The 19,957-nt window shown below is 31.5% G+C and overlaps 1 protein-coding gene across 8 annotated transcripts in view; it reads right to left on the reverse strand.

Annotated features, from left to right (window-relative positions):
• LOC134715082 (E3 SUMO-protein ligase PIAS2-like) overlaps positions 1-19,957 on the reverse strand; it is a 22,870-nt gene continuing 2,913 nt past the window's right edge. For 2 of the 8 annotated variants that reach the window (XM_063576980.1, XM_063576977.1), the window contains exons 4-14: positions 14,603-14,632; positions 12,072-12,209; positions 10,838-10,922; positions 10,402-10,452; positions 8,573-8,663; positions 7,948-8,082; positions 7,286-7,391; positions 6,349-6,422; positions 5,028-5,188; positions 1,722-1,876; positions 1-1,098 (exon numbers count right to left, since the gene is read on the reverse strand). In XM_063576980.1, the coding sequence (XP_063433050.1) occupies positions 434-1,098; positions 1,722-1,876; positions 5,028-5,188; positions 6,349-6,422; positions 7,286-7,391; positions 7,948-8,082; positions 8,573-8,663; positions 10,402-10,452; positions 10,838-10,922; positions 12,072-12,209; positions 14,603-14,632 (1,691 nt within the window). In that variant the 3' untranslated portion in view covers positions 1-433. Of the gene's footprint in view, positions 1,099-1,721; positions 1,877-5,027; positions 5,189-6,348; positions 6,423-7,285; positions 7,392-7,947; positions 8,083-8,572; positions 8,664-10,401; positions 10,453-10,837; positions 10,923-12,071; positions 12,210-14,602; positions 14,633-14,900; positions 14,931-17,318; positions 17,352-19,957 lie in introns of all 8 variants that reach the window. The other 6 variants (XM_063576979.1, XM_063576976.1, XM_063576978.1 and 3 more) reach the window with 3 other exon arrangements.

Below are 19,957 nucleotides of genomic sequence, written 5' to 3' on the forward strand. Positions count from 1 at the left end.
AATAATGATATATCCCTGAATTTATTATGTAAAACATGTGTATCCAGTGTGACTGTAGTATTGTGTAGTTAATCAAACTTTCAATATTCAGATGCTAATGTTATTACATAAACAAAATACATAACAAAATTTACAAAAAATAATTTAAAGTGTTTAACTATGTACAGCCTTTAATACAAATGAAAAATGTTTTTAAACAGCACTAGTTTGTTGTAAATTGACCATTTCACATTTGATTTAAAACTCTGTTCCCAACAGAAATGAAAATCAATTATCAAAGGTAAAACATTTTTAAAATTATTTCTCAGTTTAAGTTTCTCGTTAGTTTGTCATTCAATACCTACACAATACTTTTTGGAATGGAAAGCCCACCATTGTTCAACACTTACAAGTTGATGTGACACCAATTGTTGTGGTCCATTATAACATTTTTTTACCGATAACTAGAATTATCCCACACAATTCCACGAATAAAGTCTTCAATTTCTCTGTCTAACTCTGGAGCATAATTGTTCATACTTGACGAATGGTTGTAAGGTGGAGGCTGATGAGGCATGGGTGCCGGAAGTGAGTAAGGGGGATACATAGAAACAGGAAAGGTTGGAGGTGTGATCGGAGATATCCTGGATCCCAGTGGTGATTGTAAAGGTGCATTAGTCTGTGAAGGAAAGTCTGTAGGGAAACTAAGTGGTCTCTGTGATGTTAATGGTGGTGGTGGTACTATAGGTATGGATGGTGATGGAGGATTAGGGATAGTTCCATCTGATGACACAGGAGAAAGTGAGTGGGCCACAGATGAAGGTCTGTACGGAGACTTTGCTGGAGATAGTCCCTTGCTTGACATAGGTGATCCCAATCCAGAACTTGACACAGATGACGGTGATCCGATATTTGACCCAGGTGACGACAACATGGGTGAATCAGATGAGATCATAGAATGCACGGGAGTTGGAGAATCAAGGCTGATTACCCGAGGACTACTAGAACTTGTATTTGAAGGAGCTGGCTGTGGTGTTCTGGGTTCTTCCTCATCCTCCTCATCACTGCTACAGGTCAGATCAATCACGTCCATTTTAGGCTTCTTTTCAGGGGAGGCACCTGAAGTATAAATTTATATAGTTACATGTTTACTTTGCAAACCAAAACATAAAATTCAGAATGGAAATGTGTCAAAGAGTAAATAATCTGATCAAACAGCAGAAAATAGAATGTAATTGAGAAAAAATTCTTTCAATCTGTATTTCATAATTTTAGTTTTTTTAATAAATAGACAATATATATAGACACTATTTTTTCAATGTACCTTTGAGAATTGTACATTTTCGTTACCCAACATCTACACAGTTGGAACTCAAGTTTAGCCACTATCAGCACTCTTATGTTCATTAGTTTGTAAATGCATGTTATTCTAATATGCAAGTTTATACCTGGTGGAGGTACAATAAAGTAAAGATATGCCATACCCTGAATACATTATTATTCGTTGGATACCAATTTTTGTGGATTTGGTGGGTAACGGCGAACCAGAAAAATCAAATGTTCAACAAATAACAAACTTTCTAAAGGCTTGTATGAAGACTTCCGAAAAAAACACAAAATTAAATGTCAACGAACAAGGAAGTTTTGTTTCATCCCAAAAATAAACGTCCAGGAACATGCAAGTTTTCCTGCATCCTGAAAATAAATCAATCTGCAGTATTGCACCATCTCCCTGTACTTACCACTTGGTTCTGAAGCTGCAGGTCGTGTATTTTTTATGACAGGACTAGATATCACATGTGTTTCTTTCTTCTGGTTAAGTCTACACCAATTACCATCTTGATTAAACTGAATCTCATCAACATCAGGTGCTTGTTTCAAAATTTCTACAAATAACCTGAAAACATATGGTAAAAAAATGTTAGTTTTTCATCTTTGCAATATTTATCAATTCAAAGCTGTTTTAATGGAAAATTTAAAGGATTATCTAGTTCAGAATTGTTAGTTTCTTGTCAGATTATTGTACCATGGATGTGAAACAGCTAGAGTCATATTGTATGTGAAACAATAGAAGTCATATTGTATGTGAAACAGCAGGTCATATTGTATCTGAAACAGCAGAAGTCATATTGTATGTGAAACAGCAGAAGTCATATATTGTATGTGAAACAACAGAAGTCATATTGTATGTGAAACAGCAGAAGTCATATTGTATGTGAAACAGCAGGTCATATTGTATGTGAAACAGCAGAAGTCATATTGTATGTGAAACAGCAGAAGTCATATTGTATGTGAAACAGCAGGTTATATTGTATGTGAAACAGCAGAAGTCATATTGTATGTGAAACAGCAGAAGTCATATTATATGTGAAACAGCAGAAGTCATATTGTATGTGAAACAGCAGAAGTCATATATATGTATGTGAAACAGCAGAAGTCATATTGTGTGTGAAACAGCAGAAGTCATATTGTATGTGAAACAGCAGAAGTCATATGTTTGTGAAACAGAGCAGTCATATTGTATGTGAAACAGCAGAAGTCATATTGTATGTGAAACAGCAGAAGTCATATTGTATGTGAAACAGCAGAAGTCATTATGTATGTGAAACAGAAGAAGTCATATTGTATGTGAAACAACAGGTCATATTGTATGTGAAATAGCAGAAGTCATATTTTATGTGAAACAGAAGAAGTAATATTGTATGTGAAACAGCAGAAGTCATATTGTTTTGAAGAAATTTTTTAATTCATTGATTCTTTATATTAAAACAGTTTTTCTGTATTGCAACCATACCTGAAAATTTTAATAAAAAAGATGTAAAAAAAATTCGAAACAACATTGGTCTTTGGCAAGTCTCTTGTTTAACTTTGGTTAGCAGAAAAAGTTATTTGTCTCATCAGCTAGTCTGAGTTCTTGACATCTCCCTTTTTCTCAAATAAATATGCTTTAATATTCTGTGTTTAAAATAGTAGGAATTATAATATGTACAAAATTTATATATTGGGTGATTCACAAAAATAATGGCTTGTGAGGCTGAATTCTGTACATAACAGTTCTTAAAATGAATACTTAAAACAAAGGATGATATAATTCAATTCTCTAATTCTTCGTCAATTTATTCTTTTCTGCACCTATTAGTTCGTTTGATCTCAGTACTTTATTGGTTAAAATACAATTATGACATCAAATTTTCTTGCTCTCCTCTGAATTTCATATTTAGACGGTATAAAAAAAGGCAACCATGCCTGACCACTTCACATAGAAAAAACACATCTTTTTGCAGATCAGTCGCAAAGAAGGAATAAGTTTGCCTGCATATTGTTTGAAAACCATTAGAGAAACAGATTGTACCACCACATCTCATGTAATACGATATTTATCCACTCTTGACAGTTAAATTTTAAATATTAAAAAAGCTGGACTAGCCTCGCCTTTTAAATTTGAAAATTTAACTGTCTCGAGTGGATAAATATTGTATCACACTGGATGCAGTGGTAGAATCTATATATATTTATCATGACATAAATGTAAAAATTTATAGTATTAACTTTAATAAGTCACTTTTTTTTAACCACATATGGAGTTAATTTTTTAAGTTTTTTACCACTATTCTTTAAAACATAAGTTTTTTAGTTATTGGAAAATCTATAGTTAATTATTATCTTCAATTCCTTGACTTTGAAATTTACTGATAATAACTTACCCATCAATGACTAATTTACTGATAATAACCTACCCATCAATGACTAATTTACTGATAATAACCTACCCATCAATGACTAATTGACTGATAACCTACCCATCAATGACTAATTTATTGATAATAACCTACCCATCAATGACTAATTTAGTGTTAATAACCTACCCATCAATGACTAATTTACTGATAATAACCTACCCATCAATGACTAATTTACTGATAATAACCTACCCATCAATGACTAATTTACTGATAATAACCTACCCATCAATGACTAATTTATTGATAATAACCTACCCATCAATGACTAATTTAGTGTTAATAACCTACCCATCAATGACTAATTGACTGATAATAACCTACCCATCAATGACTAATTTAGTGTTAATAACCTACCCATCAATGACTAATTTATTGATAATAACCTACCCATCAATGACTAATTTACTGATAATAACCTACCCATCAATGACTAATTTATTGATAATAACCTACCCATCAATGACTAATTTATTGATAATAACCTACCCATCAATGACTAATTTAGTGTTAATAACCTACCCATCAATGACTAATTGACTGATAATAACCTACCCATCAATGACTAATTGACTGATAACCTACCCATCAATGACTAATTTACTGATAATAACCTACCCATCAATGACTAATTTAGTGTTAATAACCTACCCATCAATGACTAATTTACTGATAATAACCTACCCATCAATGACTAATTTACTGATAATAACGTACCCATCAATGACTAATTTATTGATAATAACCTACCCATCAATGACTAATTTACTGATAATAACCTACCCATCAATGACTAATTTATTGATAATAACCTTCCCATCAATGACTTATTTAGTGTTGATAACCTACCCATCAATGACTAATTGACTGATAACCTACCCATCAATGACTAATTGACTGATAATAACCTACCCATCAATGACTAATTTAGTGTTAATAACCTACCCATCAATGACTAATTTACTGATAATAACCTACCCATCAATGACTAATTTACTGATAATAACCTACCCATCAATGACTAATTTAGTGTTAATAACCTATCCATCAATGACTAATTTACTGATAATAACCTACCCATCAATGACTAATTTATTGATAATAACCTACCCATCAATGACTAATTTAGTGTTAATAACCTACCCATCAATGACTAATTTACTGATAATAACCTACCCATCAATGACTAATTTACTGATAATAACCTACCCATCAATGACTAATTTATTGATAATAACCTACCCATCAATGACTAATTTATTGATAATAACCTACCCATCAATGACTAATTTACTGATAATAACCTACCCATCAATGACTAATTTATGGAATGGAGCAGGTCTATCACAAACAGGACACATCCATGTTGGTTTCTTCTCATTCATCATAAGATATAGCATGGCATCACAGCACTGTAAATGTGTACAAGAACTAGCTCGTATTGGAATACTCATCCGACTTTTACCAAGCTGAAGAACGAACAAAGTTTATATAAATGAAAATAAGAATTTCATAAAAACTGTTATAGGAGACGTTAAAAAATAGTTGTTTCTAAACTTATAAACTCTCATCCTAAATGTTTTTACAGTACCATTGATTTTAATTCTGAAATGTACATTATGTTTATGTCAACTAGGTTTTAAAAAGAAAGGAAATATTCCTCACCTTCCATATATGTCACAATAAATCTGGTTCAGAATTGTATGATTTTTGCAACATTCCTAACTGGTTAAACTAATTGAGTATTTACTATACAATGGAATAAATGTATCAACAATCAAAAATATTTAAGCATATGCATATGAGGTAAAAACAACAAAAGAATGTGTCCCAAGTACACATATGCCCTATCCCCATTAACATTTTCTGTGTTCAGTGGACTGTGAAAATGGGATAAAATTTCTAATTTGGTATTAAAATTAGAAAGATCATATCATAGGGTACATGTTTACTAATTTTCAAAAACTACCTCGACCAAAAACTTAAACCAAAACTTAAACCTGAAACTGGACGAACGGACGAAAGAATGAACAGAAAGATGGACGCACAGACCAGAGAACATAATACACATAAATGGTTTATAATTAAACAACAAAAAGTTCAAAATGTTTGGGTTATTTCATTAAAATGAATGTGGAAGGGTAGAAAGGGAAGTTAAATTATTGAATGTAGGTTATGGGTATTTTGCAGTATGCGTCCTTTCACAATATGCAAAATTATCTTAAAAATTGTTCTTGGTTGTAGGGATATTTTGAAGGTCCCTTCCTAACCTTCCATATTCATGTAAATGGAATAGCTATAAAGCAATTAATAAACCACATGTTTTATAGAGAATGGTTGAATACTTTATTTACGGTTCATACACTTTTTCTGGGAGAAAGACATTTGCACCAATTTCTATCTTCAAGCCTTATTGACCATCCCACATATCCTTATTATAAATTCTAGCAATTTCTTACAATTGACCGTATTAGGAACATCTCTAGTACTAGTGCAAGGCTTCGGTGATCTTCTTGAGAACACTAAAAGAAGTTGTATTCCTACTGATAAAGGTAAATATGTTACAGTGACCTCCTTATTGCACCCCTTTCATACAGAATTTAATAGATTAGTTACAAGGCCTACTTACCGGACACATTAAGGACACTCTAAGACTAGTTGTATCTATTTCACTATCTGGATCACTTTGTAATTTTTCTTTGACTGAAATAACAAAATATTATGGAATGTTGTTCTCAATAAAAATAGTTAGTTACAATCATAGATATAGGAAGATGTGGTGTGAGTGCCAATGAGACAACTCTCTATCCAAATAACAATTTAAAAAGTAAACTGCTTGATTGTTGCCTATTGAATGCATAGTGGCAAATGTAACATGCATATCATAATCAGGACAAGAGTATGTTAATGCAAAATAAATAAGAACCTGGCATTTTACAAGACCAACAAGAAGAGCACACTATGTTTAAACATGCTTTCTCACAAGGTTAGTACAAAGGAGGAAATATCACTCTAAATCATTTTTCTGACTCAAAACAGACTAGTATTTTTCTCCATGATTTGGAGAGAAGCTGAAAATACCAGTTTCAAAGTGTTTGATCTAAGTAGGCAGGGGATAGAACTCACAACTGCCCACACAAAGGTAGAGCACTGTTTTAGTAATCTGAGGTGTTGTTTGTCTAACTTACAATATGATATTCATAGATTTTAAGCATTGTTTTTATATGAATTACAGATCTACAGAAGGGAGGCTACTTAAAGTCTATGGATGGATTACATTAATTTAAGGAGAATGTTGCTTTTTCTCTCAATTCAGATTAATAGTATCTTTTATTAAGAACATAAATCTTTCACCTTAACTGAAAAGAAAGTATCTTCTTTTTTATAGTAATGTAACAGAAAATATTTATTCCAAATAGATAAAAATATATTAAATATGCCACTCTATCATCCCTGAAAAGAGATACATTGTTGATTGAATATATACAAACTAATAACATTTATAAACAAACTGTAATTTCTTATTAAGAACTTGTGATTCAGCATTTAAATGATAAGAAACTTACTTAAAGCTCTCGTATGATCAGGATGTCTATTTCCAAACTGTTTTAATCTCATCATTAATATATCTGATGATAGTTTCTTTACTAAGTATATAGCCACACAGTAACCCTGAAATTATATAAACATAATTTTAATATACAGAGGTGCTAATTGAAATAATAGTTTAACATATGTAATAATAACAGATCCTTGTATTAGCTTAATTTCTACTGGTTGTGCAATTCACACAAAAATAAAATATATAGGCATAACTACCTATATTTTTTTCCAATGTCATACATTTGGGTTTTTTTTAGGTTAAAAACAAAAGCATATGAAGCATTATTGCATCACATAGATTTTTTTTTATTACCGTGTGTCTGTGAGAAGTATTCATGGACAGTAACCATTACACTTATCTCCCTTTCATTACATTCACCTTCCTTTTATGTGCTTTGTTTGAGACTCATTGCAATACATTGAGGATTTAAGAGAGGAACTTTTAATGTCAATATCTTACAATTGACCAAATAAAGTCAATTTTATCATTGTGAACTTTCCACTTTTTAGTAGAGGTATACATACTGCATTTGCACATGGAAATACATCAATCTGAATAGGTATGAGAAAGTGTATAGTAGAGATAGTATAGAAAGTGAAGAAAAGATGTGATAGCTATACATACCCGACCAAAGTCAGTGGCCCATGACACATCTATCTGATTAGGCATTGTGGGTGAAAGACGACAGAATGATGTGATATCTACTGGACGCCCTGGACGTTTAGGTTCTACTCCTGGCTTTGTTGTTGGAATAGGATTCTGTAAAACAATGCAGTCATCATTCAGTAGTTATCAAACAACAATGTTTCATCATCCAGGTTAAATCAAAAACAGCATTTAATTTTTTACATACTAAGGTCATTTACAAACATTAGATATAAATACATGCAATCTTCATGCATGTAGAAATATTACATCAGTCATTTCCAAAATTTCAATGGGTAAACAATTAATATTCTTATTCAACCATTCATCTTCACACACAAAAAAAGGCAATGGAATGGTAAAAATATATATGATCAAACAAGAGAATCCCTTTTTATATGAGCAGTGTATACATATTTAGTGATAGTGTTTGCTGTCCAAAGGTGTTCATTTCAATATTTAGAATCTGTCAATCAAGATAATTATAAGCAAAACTGTAGTTTGACACAAGTTACAACAATGTGGACAAACAAATATTCCTTAGATGGCCAGTTTGCTTTATATAAGATGGTTTAAATGTACTACCACTTTATAGTTTACTTACTGGCAATGGGGCTAGTTTACCATTAACCCTGACACATATACTGGGAGGAAAATTATCATCTTGTTCACAGCTTGTTTCTAATAAACAAAACCTGAAAAATAAAGAAGATAAAAATACTACTCTGATTTAATATAGTTCATCTTCATCTTGTCTTACATGGGTTACTTTGCCTAAATTTCCACTGATCTTGATGTCAGCTCAGAAAACTGCGGTTTCATCCACAACAACAAGTAACAAATCTACCACATGTAGACATGTCTAATGTTGCCATGGATACAGTCAACATGATATGACTGAGTTCATGACCCCTGCAATTTCATCACTGCTATACAAACATTTAAGTGGGTAGACTTTTGTAACTGTGTCTAACATTATCATTATTACAGAACAGGAAAGTGCACATACATAACAATCAATTTCTGTTAAACAGCTGACCAAATATGAAATTGTTCTGTATTTGAGAAATATGTGACAACATAGTTGTATTTGAAAGTATTGGCAAAAAGGGAGGAGATCTGAAAAGACTGGACACATTACAGACCATATAGATCTATCATGCTGCTGATTAAATGCGAGGTCATTCTGTTCAACAGTGTCTGAGAAGACAGTAATAGAACAAGTGACACAATTGACAAATATATGGACACTGTGATTGTAATAAAGCCCCAACTTCTTTCATGAGGATATATCACTGTTTTTCATTAAAGCTGAGAATACTGCAGTTTCATCCATAACAAGAAGTAACAAATCTACCGCATGTAGATATGTCTAATGTTACTATGGATACAGTCAACATGGAATGACTGAGTTCATGACCCCTGCAATTTCATCACTTCCATATACTTGTATATATTTGTACATATTTTAACTGGGTGGATTTGGTGCCTTCATTTTAATAAAAAAAATCTTTTCACCAATTATAAAGGTAATATCCTTACTGTTGAATGTCTATTTAGGTGATTTTATGTTGTAACTTATTTTACTGTCTTATTGCTTAACTCTTAGCTAATTCTTAAATTTAGAAAGACATAATTGTATGTTTTATTCATAGTAAGTGTAAGAAGTCTTACAATGGAGGTATTATGTAAATTCAGAACTGTTTATATAGATTTTATGTAAATTCAGAACTGTTTATATAGATTTTATGTAAATGTAAGAAAGGATCAAAATTACAGGAATATGGGCGTTCTTTCATGATCTTGATTTGTAAAGTGTCTAAATTTTCAACAAATCAATTTTTTGCAAGCCTTCTTTATAATTTGGTAAGGAGAATTTGTGCGCTTGTTATATTAACCAGCAGGATTCCAACTAGCCAGGTACAGGTCTATCAATTGTTCTATTTCATGTATTTAGAATGAAAATAAATGATGGAATAAAAAAAAATAATGTCAATTTTAATCATAAAAGGTCTTTTCACATTTAGCAAGAATAACTTCTTCTGTATTATTACTATTCTTGATGTTAGCTCAGAATACTGCGGTTTCATCCACAACAACAAGTAGAAAATCTACCACATGTAGATAGTCTAATATTGCCAGGGATACAGTCAACATGGAATGACTGAGTTCATGACCCCTGCAATTTCATCACAGCTATACAGGGATGTATATACATTGTAATGTTTCAGAAAACAACCTGTCTAGTTTTTTCAATGAAATGAATTCTATAAAACTTAAGATCATGTCTTTGGTCAGGAATACATGAGAGCTTACTTTACTATTTGAAATGTTATAGAATCTGTCCACTTGTATATAATGACGAGCCCAAAATATTTTTTTTTTTCTTCTGATGTGTATACCCCCATATTACTTTCAGACCATATTACTAACCGTAACTGTATCTGTGTCATATATTCACATCTAGCACCTGGTCTGAAATCCCTGAAAAATCAAATAAAATAAATAACTCAGTATTTCAAAGGAATATTTGTGTCAAAATTCTGATAATTCATTCAGCTGTAGTCAAGGCTCCATGTTGAAGACTGTATTTTGACCTATAATTGTTTACTTTTATTAATTGTGACTTGGATGGAGAGTTGTCTCATTGGCACTCATACCACATCTTATATCTATACCATATATTACAGAATATATTATATTAACCACATTTCATATCCAACAGTGTATATAATACAGAAATCGTTTAGTGACTATTACCACATTTTAACAAGTTTTAAGTAAGATTCTAGTCACTGAACCATTGATATACATTTCAACTAATTCTAATATTTCTATTTGCATGCTGCCTCATGTGTTGTTTCTTTACCTCGACATAGCTATATCCTGAGCTTGCTGTGGAGTCAGATGAAAATTAAAATGTGTTTCCTGAAATTTCGATGTTCCTCTAGGAGCTGCAATATAAAATTACACAATGTTATTCAGCGGAAAAGTACTGTACGATACATTCAATTAACTGTTTTTCAGTGGAAAAGTACTGTATGATACATTCAATTGACTGTTTTTCAGTGGAAAAGTACTGTACGATACATTCAATTGACTGTTTTTCAGTGAAAAGTACTGTACGATACATTCAATTGACTGTTTTTCAGTGGAAAAGTACTGTACGATATATTCAATTAACTGTTATTCAGTGAAAAAGTATTTTTTCGATACATTCAATTAACTGTTATTCAGTGGAAAAGTACTGTACAATACATTCAATTAACTGTTATTCAGTGGAAAAGTACTGTACAATACATTCAATTAACTGTTATTCAGTGGAAAAGTACTGTATGATACATTCAAATAACAGCAACCAAAAGCATGCTGTATCATAATAAAGCAAAGACATTTATGTGTGTTTAGGGATTCTTATTTCTCAATCGAATTCAAGTTTCTTCAACATAAACTTTTCAGTTATATAGTCAATTCACATTAAAATATAGAGAATTTAAACTATTTCAGATGCTATTTCTTGATCTTGAAAGCTCTGTATAATGTTTCAAAACATTCAATGTAGGTTTATAAAATTCTATTGAGGTTTGAATGCATAGTTGATGTCTCATGTTGCTCATCTTTTAAGGTAAAAACAAATTCCGTGATAACCAATCATACAACAGATAATTTATAATAGTTCACTTATAGATCACATGACTTCCTAAATACCTGTAAAACTACTCCATCTTGGAAGACTTGATGCTCAATTTCAAAGTCAGTGTTTATATAACTTATAATTTGATGCTAATATGTCATGTATTTATTGATCACAGCAAGTTGGGTATATAATTAACTGTATCATATTAGTCTAGAAGATTCAAAGTAACTTTATCAATCAGTAGATGTAGATTGTATATCATAAGTTACTAGATTTCAGTAGGAACAATATTTAAAGAGGAATAAATATAAGTGATGTCATACATGTCGTATTTGGTCGTGTATAGTCTGCATTTTTTTGCCAGTAACTAAATAATTTTATCAAGCCGGGTGCGTAATTAGAATAAACACAAAAGAAAAAGATGACACCCCAGAAGATTGACAATCTCATTATAATATCTATATACCAAGACTTGTAGGTTTCATAAGCTCTGCTACTACATCATAAAATGGCAGATGTTTCAGTCTAACATCTGGATGGACTGGGAACATGGAAGATTGTGCTGGTGAAACAAGACTGGCTCCTGAAGAGTAATCCAAACCACCTGAAGTCAAACAAATATACATTTTAAATAAATATTCAAATCCATTTCATATTATTTAATTAAGGCAATGTCATGCCTTGCAGCAGATACACTCCTGATGCAAAGAATAAAGATTTGGTTGTAGGCGTATATTTGTCTCATTAGCAATCACACCACTCTTTATTTTTATACTGTAACTTTGAAGGTAACGGCAACACTCTGTGCTTTGCCAATGTTGTAACTTGGCCTTTCTTTGATATTTTCATCTAGCAACCAATCATTGGTTGTCATGACAATTTACGGATGACACTGATACAGTCTTTTGGTGAGTTAGCTCAGTATCTTGCAGTTTCATCCATAGAAACATTTAGCAAATCTACCACATGTAGAAATGTTTGTGTTACTATGGATACAGCCAACATTAATGACTGAGTTCATGACCCCTGCAATTTCATCACAGCTTCAGAACTTACTACAACATCACAAACTGTTGTCAGTAAATACATTGTGTGTACATATTACAACATAAACATAATACAATGTATTATATTGTATTATGTCAATGGCCTTGTAATGCATTGTACATGTGTGTTTGAATTAATATTTTTCACAGTGAGTGAGTATGTCTCACATTACAGTAAATATATACATGTATATCATAAGGATCCTTTTCCTAATCAATTTTCACCCATGATCGAGAACACATACAGGAATTGAACTTCCTTTAAAAAAATCAATAATAATAATTTTGACTTATATATATACGTCATTTACTAGCCAATGTAACATTATCTTAGGCCATCATTGCAATACTATGTACTGACTACCTTATATTACTTAATCATAGAATTATATACATGTAGTACATAATCATATAAAATCTAATTCTTGACATTTTCACCTATTATGTCTGTTTGTTACGCTTGCATATTGAACCAAACTAATAATAATGACCACAAGATTTCAAAAATTGTCTGAGATAGTAGGTGAAAATATTAAATTATAGCAGATTTAATATCTGTTATCAGCATTTGATCTGATAAACAATCTGAAATCATGTCATACATATAACACATAACCAATATCATTATTGCATTTTATACCAAACATGAGAAACTGGAAATACTGATGAAATATGGAGTTCTGTGAAACTGGAAATTCGGGTGAAATATGTAACGAAACCAACATTGTAACCTGTCACATAGAAATAACATGCAATGACTAAAGTGCAAGCAAAAGCTAGGTTAATCTCAATACCAACGACATAGAGTAATAATCTACCGGTAACTGTCAACATTCTTATATCCTGAAATATTACCTTAAATATGTATATGAAGACTGATATTAAATAGCACAATTTTTGAAAAATCATTTATTTTTTGTCCATTTATCAGCATGTTAAGCATGTGAAACAAAAGATGAAGACACAGCAACAATTTTACGAAGATTTCCAACACACACAAAATATATGTAATAAACATTTCAATATCAAAATTGCTTGCAAATTAAATAAAAATAACATAAAATCAAGCAGAAAATATACAAGGAAACAGAAAAAAGTTGATGAGTTTAATTTTAGAGAGTTTTACTTCTTCCCATTGGTGTAAGTAATACAGATAGAATTGATGCTAAGCCTACTAGGTTATGGTGGAGATAACATGCATATCAAAATAATAGAAATAATCAAACTATCTTCAAATATCTAATTTGTAATGCAGTATGAACTTAAATTTTTAATACTTATTGTCAATATATGTTTGGTGCAGCATATTTGGTGAATGATTAAATGGCACAAAAAGAAAATTAACATTCTCAGTTAAATATAAGACATTTTTTAAATTGTGATTCTGTTGAAAGTAATTATTATTATTATTGTGGTTTTGTCATTTCAGACTAAAATGCAATTATATTTTTTTTTAAATCCTGGTTAATTCATATAAAATATTTCAAAATGGGAGTTAAAATATTTTTGATAATAACCATGTTGCATTTTTTGCAATAATTTTTAAATATATATATTCAGAAAATTTTAATCAGGATATTGTTAAGATTTCATTTATTGAAAATGTATCAACCCCCTCAAAATTTATTCTTGCATATGAAAGGGATTGGGTGTTTAGCTGTCTCATCTAAGTCACAACATCAAAAGCAGAAACATTCATGTTAAAGTTTGATGCTTAAATGTCATATCAAGTCTTTAAATACAGAGAGAGAAAAATGCATCTTTTTTAATATTTGGGCATGTAGAAGTCAATGAACTCTGTACCCCTCTGAAAAGAAAATACAACATAAACAAGATATAAATCAATACCACAATACAGTGTTGATATAGTTACTATAGACAACATATAAAACTGAAAGATAAATAAATCATGCAGTTTCTATGTGACAGTACAAAGTTAGGCAATAATCACCTCTGTAATGGTGTCCAGTTTCCAGTTTCACTGCAAAATTCAAAAGTTTTTTTCTATAGTATCCCATTTGAATTGACAAAATGTAACAATTACATGACGTCTGCTTGTTTGATTGTAAGAATGCAAAATGTACTGAAATGGAATAGTACTGAAAAATTCCATTGAATACAATGCTAAATTCAGTGTATTCAAATGAAATACTTTGAAATTCAACTTGAAACAACAATAATGTTCATGCTTCGTGCCCTGTAAGTAATAACTTGAACAGATGTTATCAACAACCCAGTACCGAGTTTACCATGTTTATGGATATCATGTTCATCCTTCGCTGTAAATTAAAACTGTGTAATGATATTGAATTTGGAGAAAAACATCTCTGTATTACGGTTCTTTAATTAACATGCTCTTACTACAAGACTCAAAGCTTCTGTATTTTGAATTTGACAATTTTGCAGATACATGTATTTTCTACCTTTGAAGAAGCTTTATGAATTTTTCTTTTAAAATCTGGTCCAATATTCATTCACAATATTCACCGTCACTTACTAGGTAACACTATTTTTTATAGGGAATATGTATCTCCATCTCTCATTTTTAAATGTTTTGTACAATTTATTTTAATATGTCTATTTATAGAAAAACTTATAAATGAACCTACAACCAGATGCTCCGCAGGGCGTAGCTTTATACGACCGCAGAGGTTGAACCCTGAACAGTTGGGGCAAGTATGGACACAACATTCAAGCTGGAGTCCGCTCTAAATTTGGATTGTGATTAAATAGTTGACACAGCATAGGTTTCTGACACAGAATGAATGTATACAAATGAACTTAAAATTTTTGTTTTCTCTTAGAGCAATTCACTATGCTGTTGAATATTAATCCTCTCAAAAAAATGTTTGAAGAAATTTTCTTTTTATTTATGAAATTTCAAATGAGAAAAATTGAACCCAATTTTTTAATCACATCCCCCTTTCCCTTATTCCAAAACTAATTTCAATTAAGATATTCTAATGGAGTTTGCAACAATTACTACTCATTTAAATACATCATAAAATATTAAGATGTAAAAAAACTGCTTGTTATCACTGAATGGTAAAGATTACTTAAATTTATCAGTTGGTAGTAAAAAGTAAATATACATTGTATATTGTATATAACGAAGATTTAAGTTGATTCTGGACAAAGAAAGATAACTCCAATTAAAAAAAATTCTTGCAGATATTTCTTGCTTACTTTACTGGACAAAGAAAGATAACTCTTAATTAAAAAAAATTTTGCTATTTCACAATATTGTGAAATAAGATATTTCTTGCCATTGCACAATACTGTGCAATTGAAAAGACTTGCTATTGCACAATACTTAATATAATAATTTTAGATCCTGATTTGGACCAACTTGAAAACTGGGCCCATAATCAAAAATCTAAGTACATGTTTAGATTCAGCATATCAAAGAGGCCCAAGAATTTGATTTTTATTAAAATCAAACTTAGTTTAATTTTGGACCCTTTGCACTTTAATTTAGACCAATTTTAAAACTGGACCAAAAATTAAGAATCTACATACACAGTTAGATTTGGCATATCAAAGAACCCCAATTATTCAATTTTTGATGAAATCAAACAATGTTTAATTTTGGACCTCGATTTGGGCCAACTTGAAAACTGGGCCAATAATAAAAAATCTAAGTACATTTTTAGATTCAGCATATCAAAGAACCCCAAGGTTTCAATTTTTGTTAAAATCAAACTAAGTTTAATTTTGGACCCTTTGGACCTTAATGTAGACCAATTTGAAAACGGGACCAAAAATTAAGAATCTACATACACAGTTAGATTCGGCATATCCAATTTTGATGAAATCAAACAAAGTTTAATTTTGGACCCTTTGGGCCCCTTTTTCCTTAACTGTTGGGACCAAAACTCCCAAAATCAATACCAACCTTCCTTTTATAGTCATAAACCTTGTGTTTAAATTTCATAGATTTCTATTTACTTATACTAACGCTATGGTGCGAAAACCAAGAAAAATGCTTATTTGGGTCCCTTTTTGGACCCTAATTCCTAAACTGTTGGGACCGAAACTCCCAAAATCAATACCAACTTTCTTTTGTGGTCATAAACATTGTGTTTAAATTTCATTGATTTCTATTTACTTTAACTAAAGTTATTGTGCGAAAACCAAGAATAATGCTTATTTGGGCCCTTTTTTGGCCCCTAATTCTTAAACTGTTGAAACCAAAACTCCCAAAATCAATCCCATCCTTTCTTTTGAGGTCATAAACCTTGTGTCAAAATTTCATAGATTTCTATTAACTTAAACTAAAGTTATAGTGCGAAAACCAAGAAAATGCTTATTTGGGCCCTTTTTGGCCCCTAATTCCTAATTCCTAAAATATTGGGACCAAAACTCCCAAAATCAATAACAGCCTTCCTTTTATGGTCATAAACCTTGTGTTAAAATTTCATAGATTTCTATTCACTTTTACTAAAGTTAGAGTGCGAAAACTAAAAGTATTCGGACGACGACGACGACGACGCCAACGTGATAGCAATATATGACGAAATTTTTTTCAAAATTTGCGGTCGTATAAAAACCATATCCTTTTGTAAAAGAAGTAGACATGCATGTTTATATTGAGAGTTTTAGAAATAAAAAGACGACTTCCTAAGTTCCTCTTACACAGAGGTCTTAATTTCTATGTTTTAACTTACCAAACCAGTTAGGTGTATAAGTTGTATAACTGCCTATAACAGAATATAAAACTTTTATGTCTACCTCATACTTAGATGATGCAATATCTACTCATCCAGTGAAAGATCAGGACACTATCACCCCAAGACAGGTGCTCATAAAATTAATGGCATGAACCTTACTAATCCAATTAATTACAAAGACAAATATGCATGATGTGTAAGCCAAGAACACTACACATGTCCAGTAATATTAAACCTGTCCTGTAAAAATTTAAGTCAATACCCCTTCGTCCAGAAAAAGGCAAGAACAGTTTGACCCAGTAAAAGGCAAGGACAATTCTAATTCAGTAAAATACCAGGACAATTTTATCCAGTGACGGACAAGGACAATTCTCATCCAGTAAAATACCAGGACAATTTTATCCAGTGACGGACAAGGACAATTCTAATTCAGTAAAATACCAGGACAATTTTATCCAGTGACGGACAAGGACAATTCTCATCCAGTAAAATACCAGGACAATTTTATCCAGTGATGGACAAGGACAATTCTAATTCAGTAAAATACCAGGACAATTTTATCCAGTGACGGACAAGGACAATTCTCATCCAGTAAAATACCAGGAAAATTTTATCCGGTGACAGACAAGGACAATTCTCATCCAGTAAAATACCAGGACAATTTTGTCCAGTGACAGACAAGGACAATTCTCACCCAGTTAAATACCAGGACAATTTTATCCAGTGACGGACAAGGACAATTCTCATCCAGTAAAATACCAGGACAATTTTATCCAGTGACAGACAAGGACAATTCTCATCCAGTAAAATACCAGGACAATTTTGTCCAGTGACAGACAAAGAAAATTCTCATCCAGTAAAAGGCAATGCAAGGACAGTACGAATCCAGTAAAAGGCAAAGACAAGATGTCAATTATGAATAACAAAATTGAAACTTTTAAAAGACAAGGGCAATTCTCCTCCTGTAAAAGACCAGAACATTACCCATCAGGTATGAGACAAAGCTGTTATCATCAGCCAGAACATTACCCATCAGGTATGAGACAAAGCTGTTATCATCAGCCAGAACATTACCCATCAGGTATGAGACAAAGCTGTTATCATCAGCCAGAACATTACCCATCAGGTATGAGACAAAGCTGTTATCATCAATCTAAAGGCAAGATTTAAGTCCATCAAGTAAAAGGAAAGGACCATACCAATCAAGTAAATTAAAACACTACGACAATACCCAGTCGGTGAAAGACAAAGACAATATCTGTTTAGTCAAAGAGAAGGACACACCTATTAAAAGTAAAAGGTAAGAAAATTGTCCTTTCAATAAAGGCAAAGACACACCCTATCAAGTAAAAGCCTAAAAAGGTAAGGAAATTGTCCATTTAATAAAGGCAAAGACACACCCCATCAAGTAAAAGCCTAAAAAGGTAGGGAAATTGTCCATTTAACAAAGGCAAAGACACACCCCATCAAGTAAAAGCTTAAAAAGGTAGGGAAATTGTCCATTTAATAAAGGCAAAGACACACCCCATCAAGTAAAAGCCTAAAAAGGTAAGGAAATTGTCCATTTAATAAAGGCAAAGACACACCCCATCAAGTAAAAGCCTAAAAAGGTAGGGAAATTGTCCATTTAATAAAGGCAAAGACACAACCCATCAGGTAGAAGCTTAGGAAATTGCACATTCAATAAAAGGCAAGGATACAACTAATTAACCCATCAGGTAAAAGGTAAAGAAATTGCCCATTCAAAAAAAAAGACAACGACACAACCGATCTGGTAAAATGGAAGGAAATTGGACATCCAAAAACAAAGCAAGGACAAATGATAACAATCTAGTAAGACTATATTATATGTAAGATATACAGTTTGAAACTTTTTGTATAAATTCTTGTTTGAGACATAAACAATATCTTTACTTCTAATTATATATGTGATATTACTTGGAAATATACAGGCTTTAATCAATTTTTTTTAACCAGAACCTTTATTTTTAATTGGTGCATAAAAACTGGTACACAATAAAATGGACAATAAAATAAGAACAGAAAAAGCACTGAAGACTGTTTACTAATTAAATAACACCTAAAAAGTACAAGCAAACAAATTATAAAAGAATGGTCACAGTTACTGAAAGCTAAATGCAATGCTGATATGAAGTAATATTGCCTTCAATGATTAAAAAAAAATCAAAAATAACTTATTCTTTAAAAAAATAAATTTAGTGTGGACTACTTAAATTTCTGCTTTTCTTGTATAGGACTTTATAAGTGGGCTACAAAGTTTAAGTTGTGGACTTCCATTGCCAAAGTTTTAAGTTCTATCCCTGGTGTATACTAAGTTTCAAGTTGATTGGACTTACATGTAGCTTCATCAAAAACTACCTTGACCAAAAACTTTTAACATGAAGCCAGACAGAAGGGCGAACGAACAAACAGACCAGAAAACATAATGCCCATAAACAGGGCATAAAAAATGAATTTCACATCTGCTACATATACATGTACAAGTACATTCTAAATATTACTCAAAGAATGTTAGCATTTGTTTCTATTTCATGAACATGTGTTATATCCTAACAATCTCAGAAAGGTATGATTATAATTAGTATTCTGAAAACTCTCCGGTCAAAAGGGTTAGT

This window comes from Mytilus trossulus, chromosome 4, assembly GCF_036588685.1.
Source record: "Mytilus trossulus isolate FHL-02 chromosome 4, PNRI_Mtr1.1.1.hap1, whole genome shotgun sequence".
NCBI lineage: Eukaryota > Metazoa > Mollusca > Bivalvia > Mytilida > Mytilidae > Mytilus > Mytilus trossulus.